This window comes from Heterodontus francisci, chromosome 2 (genome assembly GCF_036365525.1).
Source record: "Heterodontus francisci isolate sHetFra1 chromosome 2, sHetFra1.hap1, whole genome shotgun sequence".
In the NCBI taxonomy this organism is placed as follows: domain Eukaryota; kingdom Metazoa; phylum Chordata; class Chondrichthyes; order Heterodontiformes; family Heterodontidae; genus Heterodontus; species Heterodontus francisci.
The window spans coordinates 10,356,274-10,375,998 of NC_090372.1; the positions used below are offsets into that span (position 1 = coordinate 10,356,274).

Here is a 19,725-nt window from a genome sequence, read left to right on the forward strand (position 1 = left end):
GAAAAACTGGGGGATGGAACATTAAGAAGTGTACTCGCCCTTTGAGGCCTGTAGAGCTCTTTACCTTTCGTCATGCCTTTTTAACATTAGAACATTACAGCGCAGTACAGGCCCTTCGGCCCTCGATGTTGCGCCGACCATCTGACCTACACTATTCCATTTTCATCCATATGTCTATCCAATGACCACTTAAATGCCCTTAAAGTTGGCGAGTCTACTACTGTTGCAGGCAGGGCGTTCCACGCCCCTACTACTCTCTGCGTAAAGAAACTACCTCTGACATCTGTCCTATATCTTTCACCCCTCAACTTAAAGCTATGCCCCCTCGTGTTTGCCATCATCATCCGAGGAAAAAGACTCTCACTATCCACCCTATCTAACCCTCTGATTATCTTGTATGTCTCTATTAAGTCACCTCTCCTCCTCCTTCTCTCTAACGAAAACAACCCCAAGTCCCTCAGCCTTTCCTCGTAAGACCTTCCTTCCATACCAGGCAACATAGTGGTTTTAAGTGGTGGCACATCAAGTCCTCTTTGAACAGAAGAGTTTTAACATTTTCATATTACAAATAGATCATATAGTAAATGAAAACGCTCTACCTGTGCTTCCTAACTTTCCATCCCCCTATTTTTCAGTCTGTGCTCCCTTTCAGCCCTGCCCCCAGACTGTGCATCTTTCTAGTTGAAAGGCTACACAGGTAACCCTCTCAAATATTTTTACCAAGATATGGTAATTATGGCTAATTGGTGGATAAGAGCTAAATTTGCATCCTCATCAGAATTCTCTTCCGCCCTCGAGACGAGTTTTCCTTCTTGCACCAGTGGGCCACTTATGTTGAGTAAACCCATCTACAGAATGGGTGCCTCAGATTTAGACAAACATTCGCAATTGGTCCGGAAACATACAAGGGAAGAACCCTGCAACTAGTTGTTGGTCACCAATAGAGGGAGGGTAGAAACATCACAAAGTAGGATCATTATGGAAACTTTTGTCCTGATATTAAAATTTAGCAATATATTTCATTTTCATGTTTTTGCCCTTAATGTAAAATGTTTTGCGAAATCCTCATGTGGAAATACAAATCATCTTCTGTAAGTCATTATTTCCACTAAAATTATATTGACATGTTCATTTCTGTAATTTTATATCAGTGAGCCTATTAGCTCCTTATTATTTGAATTATTACTGCATCATTCATCATGCAGGCCTTTCACCTTCTGATAGCCCAAATATCAACACTTAATTGTAACGACAGTCCCCACCACTTCGAGCAGGCACATGCATGTTAATGTGATTGGACGGCTATATGCAGTAGATGGTAGAAAAAAAAGTAAATATTTGAAAGAAACAAGAATTCTTACTTGCTAACTGTTAGCAGTTACATCCTGAATTGCATCACTGAGATAGTCTCATTTTAACAAGATGCAAGCAGTGAATCGAAAGACTTTGCAGAGCCCTTTAAATTGGTAAATACAGAATAAGTAACGTACCGAAATGCCTCAAATAGCTGGTGCACTTAATACATTACAAGCAGCACCTTTCTAATTAATTCCTGTGACAATGGCAAATGGGCATCGCCATTTCCCTGATAGAGACAGTTGCCTGTACAGATAAATTGAGATCCATTAATAGTGTTGAATATCCTCATGTTTAAGAACTGTTAGCTCATTTAATAGAGAGGTAAATATAATTACAATTGAAATTCAAATAAAGTATTGTAATAAACTTTCCAAAAGATTACTTCAGTATAGAATAAAGGCACACCACACTGTCCTTACAATTTTCACTCTAGCAGATCCACTTGTGTTCGACACCACATCTGTTTCTATTTCAATGTGTCTATAATCTTCACAGCCACGGCCATCAATTCGCAGATCATCCTGAAGAATGGAAATAGGAGAAAGTAACCTAAAACATCAATTACTAACTAAAACAAAAAATGCATATGATAAAAACAAATGAAACAGTCATGTGAGGGCCAATATCTCTAGAGCTAAGGGCCGCAGTCCAAAAGAAGGGTAGCTGTTCATTAAATTCGAAGGTGGTTGCCCCATCTTACACAAAATTCACTGACAAATTCATTACCTGAAATTACTTGCCACACTCATTGGCAAGAATGTTGCAGCCCTAGCACCCAATAAGATGAAGACTCTGGAACGTCACTGAATTTGACACTAGGCAATGCTCACACCTAGTAAAAACAGCTCAACACATCGATTGGTGAAAAAGGTTAAAAGGGATCAGCTTTAGAGCGGCAGTACAACACTTAAATAAATCCAGATTTTTTCAATTCATTTAAATGTTTTATTCATTAAACCATTATTCATTTAGCAGGGACAGCCATCATTGGAAAAGACAGGAAAGGGATTTGCACATAGAATCTGTATTCTCTTTAACGTTTTATTCTTTTCTCGGTTATTCATTTAAATGGGCTCGAGAGTAGCGCTGAGGCAGGCACGAGAGTAGCACCAGCAAGATAGAAGTCGTTGCAATTCTCAATCTACAAATAAAACACCATGAATAAGATGGGCTCCTAACTCAGCCTTAAGTTCAACTGCAATAGGTCACCTATGTCTTATTTTCATCATGCCGAGAGTTAAATTCAAACTTCAGAACAGTCTAACATTCCAGCCAGTATATATATTTATTTTAAATAAGAATTTGATATATTTTCTTCATGAAAATTACATTTAGAATGTTTTTTTGCCGTTTTGTTCATCCCTGTAGCCTGGGACAGTTTGAAAGCCCCAGTGCTGCCTTTATTATGCTGCTAGAGATCTCCAAGGACAGTCCCATTCAAAACTAAACTTGCACAGTAAACAGTCCCCCCATTCAGTCAGTTTTTAAAAATTCTTTAAATCTGCATCCATCTAAAAAAAAAAAACTGACTACGGACACAGTTTGCTGGTGCTTTGTGCTTGGTCCGAAGCAGATATGCAGTCAGTAGGAAAAGGAACAGCGGCTGAACTTGTGGTGGAGGAGTAGTTAAATTCGAACAAAGGAAATTTATGAAGGTACGAGGGGCAAATTGGCTGAGGTGGACTGGGAAATACTTTAAAAGGTGGACAGTCTTTAAAGAAATATTACATAGTTTACCGTAACTGTACATTCCTTCAAGGCACAAAAACCCTAAAAGTAAAGGCAGTCAACTGTGAATAACAAAGGAAGTTAAGGATTGTACAAGATTAAAAGAAAAGGCCTATAAAGTTGCCAGAAATAGTAGTAAACCTGAGGATTGGGAGAATTTTAGAATACAGTAAAGGAGGAGCAAGAAACTGATAAAGAAAGGGAAATTAGAATATGAATGCAACCTAGCAAAAAATATAAAAACGGACTGTAAAAGCTTCTATAGGTACGTAAAAAGAAACCGTTTGGCTAAGATAAATGTGGGTCCATTACAGGCAGAGTCAGGGGAATTTATAATGGGGTCTAGAGAAATGGCAAAGAAGCAAAATGATTACGTTGTGTCTGTCTTCACAGAGGAAGATACAATTAATCTCCCAGAATTAGAGATCCAAAGGATTAGGGGGATGAGGAATTGAAGGAAATTAGTATTAGTAAGAGAATTGTACTGGAGGAATATAATGGGGCTGAAGGTTGATAAGACCCCAGAATCTGATATTCTACATCTCAGTGTGTTGAAAGAAGTAGCTATGGAGATAGCAGATGTATTGATCATCTTCCAAAATTCTATAGATTCTGGAGTGGTTCCTGCAGATTGGAAGGTCGCAAATGTCACCCCACTATTTAAGAAGGGAGAGAGAAAACAGGGAATTACAGACCTGTTAGCCTTAAATCAGTCGTTCGAAAAATGCTAGAATCTATTCTAAAGAATGTGATAAATGGACACACTGATAATAATCCGATTGGGCATAGTCAACATGGATTTATGAATGGGAAATCATGTTTGCCGAAACTGTTGGGAGTTTTTTTTGAGGATTTTTACTAACAGAATTGATAAAGGGGAGTCGGTGGATGTGATATACTTGGATTTTCAGGAAGCTTTTGATAAAGTCCCCCACAGGAGGTTGGTTAGCAAAATTAAAGCACATGGGACAGGAGGTAATATACTGGCATGGATTAAGGATTGGTTAACAGGCAGAAAGGAAAGAGTAGTAATAAACCGGTCATTCTCACGATGGCAGGCTGTGACTAGTGGGGTACTCGGAGAGCGAAGAGGGGACATGAAAAACACTGGCAGGCAAGATAAAGGAAAATCCTAAGGCGTTTTATAAGTATATTAAGGGCAAGAGGATAACCAGGGAAAGAGTAGGGCCCACTAGGGACCAAAGTGGCAATCTGTGTGTGGAGCCGGAGGACATAGGTGAGGTTTTAAATGATTACTTTTCATCTGTGTTCACGATGGAGAAGGATGATGTAGGTGTAGCGATCAGGGAGGGGGATTGTGATATACTTGAACATATTAGCATTGAAAGAGAGGAAGCATTAGCTGTTTTAGCGGGCTTGAAAGTGGATAAATCCCCAGGCCCAGATTCGATGTATCCCAGGCAGTAAGGAGATTGCAGGGGCTCTGACACAAATTTTCAAATCCTCTCTGGCCACAAGAGAGGTACCAGAGGATTGGAGAACAGCGAATGTGCTCCCATTATTCAAGAAGGGTAGCAGGGAGAAACCAGTTAATTACAGGCTGGTAAGTCTAACATCAGTGGTAGGGAAACTATTGGAAAAAATTCTGAGGGACAGGATTATTCTCCATGGAGAGGTAGGGATTAATCAGGGATAGTCAGCATGGCTTTGTCACGGGGAGATTGTGTCTAACTAACTTGATTGAATTTTTCGAGGAGGTGACTAGATGTGTAGATGAGGGTAAATCAGTTGATGTAGTCTACATGGACTTCAGTAAGGCTTTTGATAAGGTCCCGCATGGGAGACTGGTTAAGAAGGTAAGATCACATTCTCCATGGGATCCAGGGTAATTTGGATCCAAAATTGGTTTAGTGGCAAGAGGCAGAGGGTGATGGTCGAGGGTTGTTTTTACAATTGGAAGCCTGTGACCAGTGGTGTACCACAGGGATTGGTGCTGGGACCCTTGCTGTTTGTAGTGTACATTAATGATTTAGACGTGAATATAGGAGGTATGATCAGTAAGTTCGCAGATGACACGAAAATTGGTGGTGCCGTAAATAGTGAGGAGGAAAGCCTTAGATTACAGGACAATATAGATGCGCTGGTAAGATGGGCAGAGCAGTGGCAAATGGAATTTAATCCTGAGAAATGTGAGGTGATGCATTTTGGGAGGACTAACAATGCAAGGGAATATACAATGGATGGTAGGACCCTAGGAAGCACAGAGGGTCAGAGGGACCTTGGTGTACTTGTCCATTGATCACTGAAGGCAGCAGCACAGGTAGATAAGATGGTGAGGAAGGCATATAGGATACTTTCCTTTATTAGCCGAGGCATAGAATATAAGAGCAGGAAGGTTATGATGGAGCTGTATAAAGCTCTAGTCAGGCCACAGCTGGAGTACGGTGTACAGTTCTGGGCACCGCACTATAGGAAGGATGTGATTGCACCGGAGAGGCTGCAGAGGAGATTCACCAGGATGTTGCTTGGGCTGGAGTTTTTCAGCTATGAAGAGAGACTGGATAGGATAGGGTTGTTTTCCTTAGAGCAGCGAAGGCTGAGGGGGGACCTGATTGAGGTATACAAAATTATGAGGGGCATTGGTAGGTTAGATAGGCAGAAACTTTTTCCCTTAGCGGAGGGGTCAATAACCAGGGGGCATAGATTTAAGGTAAGGAGCAGGAGGTTTAGAGCGGAGTTGAGGAAAAGTTTTTTCACCCAGAGGGTGGTTGGAATCTGGAACGCACTGCCTGAAGAGGCGGTAGAAGCAGGAACCCTCACAACATTTAAGAAGTATTTAGATGAGCACTTGAAATGCCATAGCACACAAGGCTCTGAGCCAAGTGCTGGAAAATGGGATTAGAATAATTAGGTGCTTGATTGCCAGCACAGACACGATTGGCCGAAGGGCCTGTTTCTGTGCTGTATAACTCTGTGACCACAGGGATCAGTGCTTGGGCCCCAGCTGTTCACAATATATATCAATGATGTGGATGTGGGACCAAATGCAGTATTTCCAAGTTTGCAGATGACACAAAACTAGGTGGGAATGTGTGTTGCGAGGAAGATGCAAAGCGGCTTCAAAGCGATTTGGACAGACAGTGAGTGGGCAAGAACGTGGTAGATGGAATATAATGTGGAAAAATGTGAGGTTATCCACTTTGGTAGGAAGAACAGATGTGCACAGTATTTCTTAAATGTTAAGAGATTAGAAAGTGTGGATGTACGAAGGGACCTGGGTGTCCTTGCCAATAAGTCACTGAAAGTTAATATGCAGGTGCAGCAAGCAATTAAGAAGGCTAATGGTATCTTAGCCTTTATCACAAGAGGATTTGAGTAGTGAAGTCTTGCTTCAATTGTAGAGAACCTTGGTTAGAGCACACCTGGAATACTGTGTGCAGTTTTGGTCCCCTTACCTTAGGAAGGATATTATTGCCATAGAGTGAGTGCAACGAAGGTTCACCAGACTTGTTTCTAGGATGGCGGGACTGTCTTATGAAGAGAGATTGGGGAAACTGGGCCTGTATTCTCCAGACTTTTGAAGAATGAGAGGTGATCTCATTGAAACCTACAAAATACATAAGGGGATAGACAGAGTAGACACAGCTAAGATGTTTCCCCTGGCTGGGGAGTCTAGAACCAGGGGACACTATTTCAAACTAAAGGGGAAGCCACTTAGGACAGAGATGAGGAGAAATTTCTTCACCCAAAGGGTTGTGAATCTTTGGCATTCTGTACCCCAGAGGGCGTTGGAAGCTCAGTCATTGAGTATGTTTAAAGCAGAGATTGACAGATTTCTAAATACAAGTGACATAAGGGGATATGAGGATAGTGTGGGAAAAAGGCATTGAGGTGGAAGATCAGCCATGATCATATTGAATGGTGGGGCAGGCTCAATGAGCTGAATAGCCTACTCCTGTTCCTATGTTCAGATGGAATGGCTTTCACATAAACCAACAGACATTTGTATTCTTATGCAAAGGGTAAATAATACAAGGGAAAGTCTTAAACTAGTTGGGAAGTAGTGGGGGTGGAAGGCTGTGGGTTAGGCAGGGGTAAGCTCACACTGCAAGTCAAACAGCGTGAGAAAAAGACCACTTGGACAGAGTTTTGCAGATGAATGCACTTAACACAAGAAATAAAACAGGTCAGAAAATCAGCTTAAAGGATTGACAGCTAAACATTGCAGGATACAGGATCTATAGAAAACATTTAACACGAGACAGAAAAGCTTTGGCTTAATGTCTCCTCTTTAGTAGAACACCTCTGACATTGCGGCATTCCTCAGTGCTGCCCGGAAATGTCATTCTAAATAATAAGCTTAAATCTTAGAATAGGACTTCAACCCACAACAGCAACTTGCATTTATATAGCACCTTTAATGCAGTAAAACATCCCAAAGTGCTTCATAGGGATGTTATCAAACAAATTTGACACTGAGCCACATAGGGAGATATTATGACAGGCGATTAAAAGCTTAGTCAAAGAGGTAGGTTATCAGGAGCCTCTTAAAGAGAGGAGCGGAGGGGTTTAGGGGCCAAATTCCAGAGTCAAGGTCCCAAGGAACTGAAAATATGGCTGCCAATGCTGCAGCAATTAAAATCAGGAATGCACAAGAGGCCAGAATTGGAGGAGTAGAGATATCGGAGGGTTGAGGGGCTGGAGAAGATTACAGAGGTAGTAGGGGTTGACGCCATGAAGAGATCTGAAAACAGGCATTGCTGAACCAGGAACCAATCAGCGTGCACAGGGGTGATAGGTGAACAGGACTTGGTGCGAGTTAAGGTATGGGCAGCAGAGTTTTGGATGAGTTCAAGTTCATGGAGGGTGGAAGATGGGATGCTGGCGAGCTTTGGAATTCTTATTCAGCCAGTAATTGTACTTAAAAGCAATTAATTGTACCTACAACATTGTTGAAAATTTCCTGAGACATGATAAAGTCAATCTAAGGGAAAGTTCTCTTCTGTTTCCAAGCTAGACTCCCTAAGAGAGACCGAGGGTCAGTTCCAGGCAAACAAGGTGACAAGAGAAGACTGAACAACTGCCAAGGACTGGAGACTAAACCAGAATAACAGGTCATTACAAGTGAGATTTATGGTCAGTCGAGTGAAAGATGGAAGAAAAAAAAAGTGCTGGAAGCACTCATCAGGTCAGCATCTGTAGCAAGGATAAAGTTAATTGTTCCACTATTGGTGGCCGTGCCTTCAGCTGCCTGGACTCTAATCTCTGGAATTCCCTCGCTGAATCTCTCCTCCTCGCTAACCCAGTTTCCTCCTTCAAGATGCTCCTTAAAACCCACTTCATTGACCAACCTTTTGGTCACCTGCCCCAATATCTCCCGTAGCTCAGTGGTAGCACTCTTGCCTCTGAGTCAATAGGTTGTGAGTTCAAGTACTCCTCCAGATATTTGAATATAAAGTCTAAGCGAACAGTCCAACACTGAGAGAGATGTGTCTTTTGCCACGTCTGCTTATAAGGCTGGGTGTCAAATTTTGTTTTTATCATGCTCCTGTGAAGCACCTTGCGACGTTTTACCACACTGAAGGCGTTATATAACTACAAGTGCTGTTGTTATGTGCAGCTTGTTAAATGAGCGAGCGGGAGGTTCATGTCGATTAATCGGCTGTGCTCCAGCTTCTCTACACGTTGAGCCTGGGTTAGATGAACTCCTACCTGGACTCCATGCATCACATAGACTTTCTCCGCCTCGCTCAGCACCACAGTCGCCATCTTCCACCGAAGGCGTCATCAAACCCGTGACGTCACCTCCCGCCCGGCCTTGACGTCATCGATCGGCAAACTGTGATTCTTTCTCTAAAAGGAAGGATTTTAATTAAAGCCGGCCGACAGGATCAGTAAAACCTAAAGGCTGATGGTAAACGTGCTAGACTCAAATTATAACGTCTCCCGGGTAATAGGTGTTTGGAAGCCATTGTTGACCGTTTAAAATGGCGGGAGAGCCGGAAGTTCTCGTCGCTTCCGGTGCCAGTCGCGATTCTCCCCTTCCGTTTCCACCTTTCCGCTTAGCGTCCAGGGTAACGGGCGGCGCCGCGACGGCTCCGGTTCCCGTACTTTTCGGGTTCTCCTCCCCCCCCCGCCGTCTGAGGCAGTGGCGTAGCGGGCTGGAGAGAAAGAGAAACAAAGAAAGTCTACGTGTGTGTTTCCCGGGTTAGGGGTTTGTTACCAGCCCCCACGGGCGCCTGTCCTCGCTTCAGAGTGGGAGGTGGCTGGGCTGGGCCGGGCCGGGCCTCTGTGTTCATGTTGCCTGAGTCGGGTGAGGAGCTGTGGCGGCGGCGGCGGCTTCTCCTCACAGATAAACTGCGCGCTGCCCCCTCTGTGTCTGCCTGAGGAACCTGGCTGTTGTTGGAAGGGGGTGGATAGGCTGAGAAGCAGCAGAGGTTTAACTGGTGAGTGTCTCTTTTGCCCCCCTTCACTGTGTCGTGGGGCTCATTAAAGGCCATAAAACTCTTTAACTGCCATACTAATAGAATTTTTTATTAAACTTTACACTCAGAGTGGAACTCACAACATCCGTCTTGTTGCTGCTTCAGTTTTGTGTTCTGTAGTTCAAGGTAACTTCCTGAATGAGCCAGCTCTGTGTCGTGTAATATCAGCTGGTGAATTTCTTTGAGAGGATTGCTTTTTTTTTTATTCATTCACGGGATGTGGGCGACGCTGGCCAGGCCACCATTTATTGCCCATCCCTAATTGCCCTTGAGAAGGTGGTGGTGAGCTGCTGCCTTGAACTGCTGCAGTCCATGTTGGGTAGGTACACCCACAGTGCTGTTAGGAAGGGAGTTCCAGGATTTTGACTCAGTGACAGTGAAGGAACGGCGGTATAGTTCCAAGTCAGGATGGTGTGTGACTTGGAGGGGATCTTGCAGGTGGTGGTGTTCCTATGTATTTGCTGCCCTTGTCCTTCTAGTTGGTAGAGGTCATGGGTTTGGAAGGTGCTGTCTAAGGAGCCTTGCTGCAGTGCATCTTGTAGATGGTACACGCTGCTGCCACTGTGTCGGTGGTGGAGGGAGTGAATGTTTGTAGATGGGGTGCCAATCAAACTGGCTGCTTTGTCCTGGATGGTGTCAAGCTTCTTGAGTGTTGTTGGAGCTGCACCCATCCAGGCAAGTGGAGAGTGTTCCATCACACTCCTGACTTCTGCCTTGTAGATGGTGGACAGGCTTTGCGGAGTCAGGAGGTGAGTTACTCGCCTCAGGATTCCTAGCCTCTGACCTGCTCTTGTAGCCACGGTATTTATATGGCTACTCCAGTTCAGTTTCTGGTCAATGGTAGCTCCTAGGATGTTGATAGTGGGGGATTCAGTGATGGTAATGCTGTTGAATATCAATTTCTGTTTTTGTTTGTGTTAAGTCATAAATCACAATCTGAGAGGAAGGTGTGACCTGGGTTTCCTGCTTTTAAATCTTACATTTTCAAGCTTTGGAGGTAGTTTCTTCAGACCATAAATTAAAATACAAGATGTTGCTAAACTTGTTCAGCAACCTGATATAACTTTGCTTACTATATAAAAGATTGGCGAACATAAATTGTCTTTGTTTAGTTAGGCTGTTTGCATTTTTAATCTGTATTGATAAATTGAAATTTCAGAACTGGTCTGGTAACTTCAGTGGTGTAGTGTGTAACAGCATGCAATAGATGTACTTGCCCCTTCTGGATAATGGTCCAGCTAAAATTGTCTAATGCTAGATGCTTAACCTAGTCACCTCATATTGTTTCATACACTTGGGGAATCAATGCTGATATTTTGTACTGCAGTGTATATAGTTTACTATATTGAGCTTTAATCTGTTCTATGAATTTTCACCACCTCTGCCAATCAGTGGCGCAGTGGTTAGCACCGCAGCCTCACAGCTCCAGGAACCCGGGTTCGATTCTGGGTACTTACTGCCTGTGTGGAGTTTGCAAGTTCTCCCTGTGTCTGCGTGGGTTTTCTCCGGGTGCTCCGGTTTCCTCCCACAAGCCAAAAGACTTGCAGGTTGATAGGTAAATTGGCCATTATAAATTGTCACTAGTATAGGTAGGTGGTAGGGAAATACAGGGGCAGGTGGGGATGTTTGGTAGGAATATGGGATTAATGTAGGATTAGTACAAATGGGTGGTTGATGTTCGGCACAGACTCGGTGGGCCGAAGGGCCTGTTTCAGTGCTGTATATCTAATCTAATCAGCTGGCTTTGCAATGGCTTATGTAGACCTCAGTAAAGCACTCACCTGTGCATTAGTAATTTCAATATTTCTCTCTTTAAATATTCTCCTGGGTGATCCACGGTGTATAAAGGTAACAATTAGGCTACATAAACTTACTTTGAACCATGATATTCATCAGTTTTCCTTACCAAACAGGTGAACATTTTTAAACTAGTATATTGGTAAACTTTAACACCCCAAAGCCCTGTTCACATAGCATGGGATGTATTAGGAAGAGCAACTTTGACGTCTAAAGGTTGAACAGGGCCCTGCATTTTAGGCTGAGAAGCCTGGGTGTATGTAATTGCTGATTCAAGAACTAAATAGTGATTGAATGAAACTGATGAATAACAGGATCTTAAATTTTGAAACTTACAAAAAAGGTGGTTTGATAAGGGAGTTTTAATGCCTAAAGTATTAAATAGTACATTTGGTGTAGCCTTGTGGTTTATTCAGGAAAGTAAAATGTCCTGTAATAGGACAGGAAACCTTATACATAGCAGTAGAATGAAATGCTGGAATTTGTTTTTTAAATATTAGCATGATTGTTATTTTTCTGAACTTGGTCATTCAATGGATTGTGCAGAGTAATAAGATTAATGGTATTATATCATGATTTCTTTGACTATATAGCAATACATGGTCCAAGAAGAGTAAACATGCAAAAAAAAAAATTGGAGGCAAAATACAAACTCCAATATTCTCATATTATAGTGTCATCTGTCAGTTTAGTGAATTTCAGTGCCCTTGGCTGCAATTAGACAGCACAGAAGGAGGCCATTCAGTCCATTGTGCCTGTGCTGCCTTTGAAAGAGCTATCCAATTAGTCCCACTCTCCCCTCTTTCCTCATAGCCAGGCACATTTTTCCCTTTTTAAATATACTTTCAATTCCCTTTTGAAAGTTACTGTTGACTCAGCTTGTTTTCTTTCCTTCACCCCCCCCCTTCAGGCAGTGCATTGCAGGTCATAGTTTTTCATGCAGCGAGTTGCTTTCTTCTAATTTACCTCCTGGATTTTTTTGCTAATTTATTTAAATGCGTGTCCTCTGGTTACTGACCCTCCTACCCTGGAAACCGTTGCTCCTTATTTAGTATCAAATCCCCTCATAACCTCAAATCTCTCCATGACCTTTTCTGCTCCAAAGAGAGCAATCCCAGCTTCTGTAGACTATCCATGTAACTGAAGTCCCTCATCCCAGCTAATTTAGTTTTATTGCTGCCCTTATTCTGTCTGATGGAGAACATACAGTGTACATTTTGGGTGACTGAACAGTATCCTATCTGATATTCGCTTGCGCACTTTTTAAAAAAAAAACCCTAAAACAACGGGTGATGGTTACTCAATGCAGTTTGGCACCATTGGTCATGCTAAGGTTAGTGCATTAGAATTTGGGGTAATTTTTTTGAGTTGTATTTTCTTAAGACTGCGGCAAAAAAATGAAGGTGCTTTTTTTGCTTGAACAGGTTTAATTATGGACTACATATTATATCATGTTATCATCTAGTCGCAACAGAGATATTGAGCGGCGAGCTGAGTACCTGCAAGCTGACCAGTGTCTACCACCTCCTTCCAGTGACAACTCGATGGATAGGATCTGGTTCATCAAAGATGGCTGTGGTCTGGCCTGCGCCGTCGTAACCTGGATGCTGATTTTCTACGCGGAGTTTGTGGTTATTTTTGTCATGCTCGTTCCAGCAAAAGACTTGTTGTATAGTATCATTAATGGGATTATCTTCAATACACTGGCTTTCCTCGCTTTGGCTTCTCACTCTCGAGCAATGCTGACAGATCCTGTAAGTCATTTAATTGTCTTCATTTAATATCAAAAGTGATAACTGCATATATCCAATGCCATTTTAATCTGTCTGAACGGCAGTTGCCAGTTTGACCCCACAGCATTGAGTACATGGGAAGCTGGTTGATTAATTTGGTGCACAGAACAAACCACATTGTACGGTATTGAGTCATGCAGACCAGAAAACTGTGGGCAGAATTCCTGATCTGTGCTGTTAGTTAATTTGGAACATAGTTGAGACACTGCATTTGGCTTTGTATCCTTGAAGGTGAGAAGAGGAATCAGATCAGCTATAGTTCCTACATCTGGTCCTGATCTCTGTCCGAGATCACTGCTTGGAAGTGCATCCTGGTTGAGATCTGATTCGGATTTGGCTATCATCCATGATATCCATTACCAAATAGGCTGCTCCTGCTCTTCCAGTGAGAATGTCCACTTGGGCAAGCCACCAGTGAGCTGCCTGTGCCTCTGGAAAAGTATCCAAGCAATAGTCAGTACCTTCAGAAGAAATTATACAGGAATAAAAATAGAAACCTCTTAACTGGGTCCCGGACATGCATGGTAACCAAGCACATGACTATTATGAAGTCATAGGATCACACTGGAGAAAGGTCATTCAGCCTGTCATGCTTGTGCTAGCTCTTTGAAAGCTATTCAATTAGTCCCAATCCCCTGCAATTTTTTCCTTTTTCAGATATTTGTCCAATTCTCTTTTTTGGAAGTTTTGAATCTGTTTCCATGACTGTTTTCCAGCAGTGTATTCCAAATCATCATTCACTACATAAAAATTCTCCTCTCCATTTGGGTCTTTAACCAATCACCTTACATCTGTGTCCTCTGGTTACTGACCCTCCTGCCAGTGGAAACCATTTCTCCCTATCTAGTCTATCAAACCACTTCATAATTTTGAACACCTCTATTAAATCTCCCCTTCTCTACTGTAAGGAGAACGGTCCCAATTCTTCTGGGGTCTCCACATAAATGAAGTCCCTTACCCCTGGTATCGTTATAGTAAACCTCCACTGCACCCTCTTCAAGGCTTTGACATCCTTCTGAAAATGTGCCCAGAATTGGACACATTATTCCAGTTATGGTCTAGCCAGTGATTTATAAAGGTTTAGTACAACTTCTTTTTTTCCCCTCTGTACCTGCATTATCTTGAAGGCATCCTGTTGCTCATTTACTGTTTTACCTGTCAATCTTGGTTTACATTCCACCTGGGCTGAAATAAGCCCTCTGTCTTCATTGTTCCTTTCCACAACTGCATTAAATTCAATGACGTCAAAACTCAAAAAACATTGTACAAGTATTTATCCCAGCTGGATTAATGCTTTAACAAGTACAGCATGCATTTATGTAGCTCCTTTGATGTAGAAGAATGCCCCAACACAAACCTCTCTCACAATCAGATTAAAATGGATGCAGAACCAAGGCAGGAGATAGTAGAGGGGTTTGTTAAAGACTTGGGTTTTCAGGAGGTTCTTAAAAGGAGGTGAAAAGAGGCGGAGGTGTATGGTGAGAGTTGTACTGAAGGCAGAGTTGCCAATCGTGGGGCAAAGCAAGGGGATAAAATGTACATGAGGCTGATATCAGAGCAAAGTGTTTTCGTAAGGATTTTTAGGCTGGCGAAGGTTTAGAGGTAAGAAGGTGCAAGGTTATAGAATCAGAATGGTTATAGGACAGAAGGTGGCTGTTCGTCCTGTCTTGTCTGTGCCAGCTCTCTACAAGAGCAACTCATAGTCCCACTCCCTCTATAAAGGAGATTAAAAACAAGGATGAAAGTTTTAAACTGGAGGCATTGAGGGAGTGGGAGCCATTGGGTGAGCGGGACTTGGTGCAAGTTAAGAACAGCCAGGAGAGTTTTGGAGCAGTCCAGTCTGGAGTTGATTGCATGTTTGAGGGTTTCAACAGCAGATGGGCTGAGACAGGGAGGTAAAATCTTAGTGATGGAGAGGATATGGAGCCGAAAGCTCACCTTGGAGTTGAATAGGATGCTGTGGTTGCAAGTCAGTGGGAGATGGTATCAGTGGCAAGAATACAGGGTTTGTGGTGGGAACAATTTCAGGAGCAATAAACCGAGATTTGTAGGAATTTCATTTCATTCTCGCCTCTTCATGAGATGTAAAATTATTTCAATGATCTCTGCTGTTTAGAAATTTGTGGTGTATTCTCCACTCAATTGTGTTTTATATTTTATCTGAGAAATCTCATGCCTCTCTACTACAGTGCCTGTTATAAATAAAAGTGATCTAAAAATATTTATTTCTGTTAAGTAATATATCTGTTACAGTTCATGGAGATTGGTGACTATAAAAATGCAACCTCAATCTGAGATGTTCCTTTTTAAATTAGCAGAGGGTTTTTCCATTTGACTGAGGAATGAGTCTTCTGTTTGAGTTTTATTGTGCGGTCTCTGGTACCTGTAGCCCTTGTAAATATGTATTTGCGGAACAGATGAGCTACCGCAGGGTTGATAACTAAGCCCTGCGTTTTGCTGAATTTTAACTTGAGTATAAAAGATGTATCAGAGAAAGTATATTTTTAAGGTGGAGGTAGATAGATTCTTGTTAGGCAAGGGAATCAAAGGTTATCGGGGGTAGATGGGAGTGTGGAATTCGAGACACACAGATCAGCCATGATCTTATTGAATGGTGGAGCAGGCTCAAGGGGCCTAATGGCCTACTTCTGCTCCTTGTTCGTATATTAGCAATCTTTATTTCCATTACAGGTCTGCACTATAATGCAAGTGAAAGGACATAATCTCCAATGGCTAGAATCTCGGCTGAGCTGCTGAGGAAGGTCTTCAGTTCGTTCCTTAATCTCTGTAATATAGCTGATCTCAGCTGGTGCAGAAGTGACAGTATTGCAGTTGGCCTTGGGGTCTGTGGACTATGCTGGGGATAGCTAGCTGTTGTTTCTACTTCTGACTGCTTAGTCATAGAGAGATACAACACTGAAACAGGCCCTCTTCCCACCGAGACTGTGCCGACCATCAACCACCCATTTATACTAATCCTACATTAATCCTACATTCCCTACCACATCCCCACCTTCCCTCAATTCACCTACCACCTACCTATACTAGGGGCAATTTACAATGGCCAATTTACCTATCAACCTGCAAGCCTTTGGCTGTGGGAGGAAATCGGAGCACCCGGCAGAAACCCACGCAGTCACAGGGAGAACTTGCAAACCCCGCACAGGCAGTACCCAGAACTGAACCTGGGTCGCTGGAGCTGTGAGGCTGCGGTGCTAGCCACTGTGCCACTGTGCCGCCCTGCTAACCATAACCCCTACCATTTTTTTTGAATGAGTCACGAATGGACTTGGCTGCAATTTCTTTTTTGTCCCTTCCAGTCTCCCCGCTCGCCACCACAAACTCCGTTGCAGTCTCCAGGCTCAATGAATGCGAGTTGTTAAGGATCACTTGTGCAAGCCTCACCAGAGGGTGCCCAGTTCCTGTGGAACCATAACCAGACAAGGTATCTCTGTTTTTACAAGAGAAGTGAGGAAAACAAATGAACAAGCAAAAGATTGGTGGTCTTTGGTTGTTTTACTATAGAAAGGAATTATATTCCTTCCATAAATAGTTGTGTATGGTGCAGAACTCTGGATTTATCAAGTATAGTACTGAGTTGGCTGACGTTGATGGGAAGCAGCTGAGAACAGAGGTTTTAATGGATCTCGGAGCTAGGTAGAGTGTGAGACAACATTATTGTGCTGTTTCACTTTATTTTGGCATAGAAACAGAAATAATGAGAACTTGTCCATATTGGGGATTTCTTTCTTTTGGGCCTCCTTATCTCGAGAGACAATGGATATGCGCCTGGAGGTGGTCAGTGGTTTGTGGAGCAGCGCCTGGAGTGGCTATAAAGGCCAATTCTGGAGTGACAGGCTCTTCCACAGGTGCTGCAGAGAAATTTGTTTGTCGGGGCTGTTGCACAGTTGGCTCTCCCCTTGCGCCTCTGTCTTTTTTCCTGCCAACTACTAAGTCTCTTTGACTCGCCACAATTTAGCCCTGTCTTTATGGCTGCCCGCCAGCTCTGGCGAATGCTGGCAACTGACTCCCACGACTTGTGATCAATGTCACACGATTTCATGTCGCATTTGCAGACGTCTTTATAGCGGAGACATGGACGGCCGGTGGGTCTGATACCAGTGGCGAGCTCGCTGTACAATGTGTCTTTGGGGATCCTGCCATCTTCCATGCGACTCACATGGCCAAGCCATCTCAAGTGCCGCTGACTCAGTAGTGTGTATAAGCTGGGGGTGTTGGCCACTTCAAGGACTTCTGTGTTGGAGATATAGTCCTGCCACCTGATGCCAAGTATTCTCCGAAGGCAGCGAAGATGGAATGAATTGAGACGTCGCTCTTGGCTGGCATACATTGTCCAGGCCTCGCTGCCATAGAGCAAGGTACTGAGGACACAGGCCTGATACACTCGGACTTTTGTGTTCCGTGTCAGTGCGCCATTTTCCCACACTCTCTTGGCCAGTCTGGACATAGCAGTGGAAGCCTTACCCATGCGCTTGTTGATTTCTGCATCTAGAGACAGGTTACTGGTGATAGTTGAGCCTAGGTAGGTGAACTCTTGAACCACTTCCAGAGCGTGGTCGCCAATATTGATGGATGGAGCATTTCTGACGTCCTGCCCCATGATGGTCGTTTTCTTGAGGCTGATGGTTAGGCCAAATTCATTGCAGGCAGACGCAAACCTGTCGATGAGACTCTGCAGGCACTCTTCAGTGTGAGATGTTAAAGCAGCATCGTCAGCAAAGAGGAGTTCTCTGATGAGGACTTTCCGTACTTTGGACTTTGCTCTTAGACGGGCAAGGTTGAACAACCTGCCCCCTGATCTTGTGTGGAGGAAAATTCCTTCAGAGGATTTGAACGCATGTGAAAGCAGCAGGGAGAAGAAAATCCCAAAAAGTGTGGGTGCGAGAACACAGCCCTGTTTCACACCACTCAGGATAGGAAAGGGCTCTGATGAGGAGGCACCATGTTGAATTGTGCCTTTCATATTGTCATGGAATGAGGTGATGATACTTAGTAGCTTTGGTGGACATCCGATCTTTTCTAGTAGTCTGAAGAGACCACGTCTGCTGACGAGGTCAAGGGCTTTGGTGAGATCAATGAAAGCAATGTAGAGGGGCATCTGTTGTTCACGGCATTTCTCCTGTATCTGACGAAGGGAGAACAGCATGTCAATGGTCGATCTCTCTGCACGAAAGCCACACTGTGCCTTGGGGATTTATATGGTTTAAATATCCTATATCCTTCTGTGGCAACAACGTGTATGAATTTTTTCTCTTCCTAGTCACCATCCACGTCCAAAAGGAGAACAAGCCTTTCCCAGGCTGCCGATACTGTTGCCAAACCTCTCTTCCTAAATGAGTGTAAGATGACTTTTTAAGCTGCCCCCTCGACCCACACCACCCCTGCCACCCCCCACCCCCACTCCACCATGCCAACTGATGTTTTGATTGACATCAAGAACTCAAATGTAGGGAAGAATTGTTGATGTAGATCCATGTGGCACATCACAATGTTTTCCATTCACAGCATCTATTTTAAAGTTCCTGGGAGTTTATCAATAGAACAACAGTACCCCACAAAAATGTTTGAATAACACAGCTAATGGTAAAACCACTAGGTGCTTACGACAAGTATGAAAAGCTCTGATTATTAATTGTGTGTTAAATAAGTCATTTGCAGCTAACTTAAGATGCCTTAACTTGAAAATACTTTGTGAACACCATTTTGTCACCTCAGTAGTTAAACATAAATGGCATCCTATCTCCAATGGCTATGATATAAAGGAATTTGTGCCCCTTGTATTGCAGTTGACTAACTCTGCAGGTGGGGCCTGTAGTTATCTAAATGTGTGCTTCTCATCGTGGTTGCATGCTTATTGTGTAATTAAAGTAGTTGAGCATTATTAAAACTGCAGTATATGACCTATATAATTTAAAATATGCAAGTTTATAACCAATATAAAAACTAAATATATTTTATGCAATTGTATAAATTTAACTATCCATGTAGTAAATTTAAGTATCTCAACCATTCGGATTGTAATAGAGCAAAACTAGCTCAACATGATTGAGGGAAGAGTAGGTTATTTAAGGCTGGAAAACGTTTGGGAAGGAATATGATTGAATTCAAATTAAACCTTGAGAGATAAGACCATTGTTTTTTTAGTTCCAGTCCAAGCTGATTCATTAGGGATATTGTAGAACATTAATTTTAAAACTGGATTGCATAGGTCATGAAGAGAATCCTAAGGATCATTGGATTATATTTCTGTGCTTGTTTTAACTAGCACATTTGCTGTTGCTGAATGTGCAGCTTTCAATAAAGTTGGCCGAGGGTCCAGCAGTTCAAGGCCAGTGAGGTAAAGATGGTAGCAGGGATAGGAAGAAGCTGAAATCTGTTGAGTCCACCTTGCAGTGTTGCGTGATTCTCACATTTTTTTTTTGCAAGAGGATCGTCTCATTTCCCTTAGACATTCGTTGTTGAAATGCCATGGCCTGAGCAAATTATCTGATACCCAGGTAAACTTGTTTGTGTAATAATTTGGCATGTTGGAACTCTATGCTCAATAATACATATGGCTTTTTTTGAGCTGCTGTATACAG

General features: G+C 42.9%; 2 protein-coding genes across 5 annotated transcripts in view; one reads left to right on the forward strand and one right to left on the reverse strand.

The window, feature by feature from the left end:
• Positions 1-9,025, reverse strand: part of exosc7 (exosome component 7) — a 31,078-nt gene extending 22,053 nt beyond the window's left edge. For both annotated transcript variants that reach the window (XM_068054410.1, XM_068054411.1), the window contains exons 1-2: positions 8,761-9,025; positions 1,779-1,880 (exon numbers count right to left, since the gene is read on the reverse strand). In XM_068054410.1, coding sequence (XP_067910511.1) covers positions 1,779-1,880; positions 8,761-8,817 — 159 coding nt within the window. In that variant the 5' untranslated portion in view covers positions 8,818-9,025. The remainder of the gene's footprint in view (positions 1-1,778; positions 1,881-8,760) is intronic.
• A 59-nt stretch (positions 9,026-9,084) lies between these two features.
• LOC137381674 (palmitoyltransferase ZDHHC3) overlaps positions 9,085-19,725 on the forward strand; it is a 37,198-nt gene continuing 26,557 nt past the window's right edge. The window contains exons 1-2 of one of the 3 annotated variants that reach the window (XM_068054407.1): positions 9,085-9,494; positions 12,755-13,084. In XM_068054407.1, the coding sequence (XP_067910508.1) occupies positions 12,782-13,084 (303 nt within the window). In that variant the 5' untranslated portion in view covers positions 9,085-9,494; positions 12,755-12,781. The remainder of the gene's footprint in view (positions 9,495-12,754; positions 13,085-19,725) is intronic. The other 2 variants (XM_068054409.1, XM_068054408.1) reach the window with 2 other exon arrangements.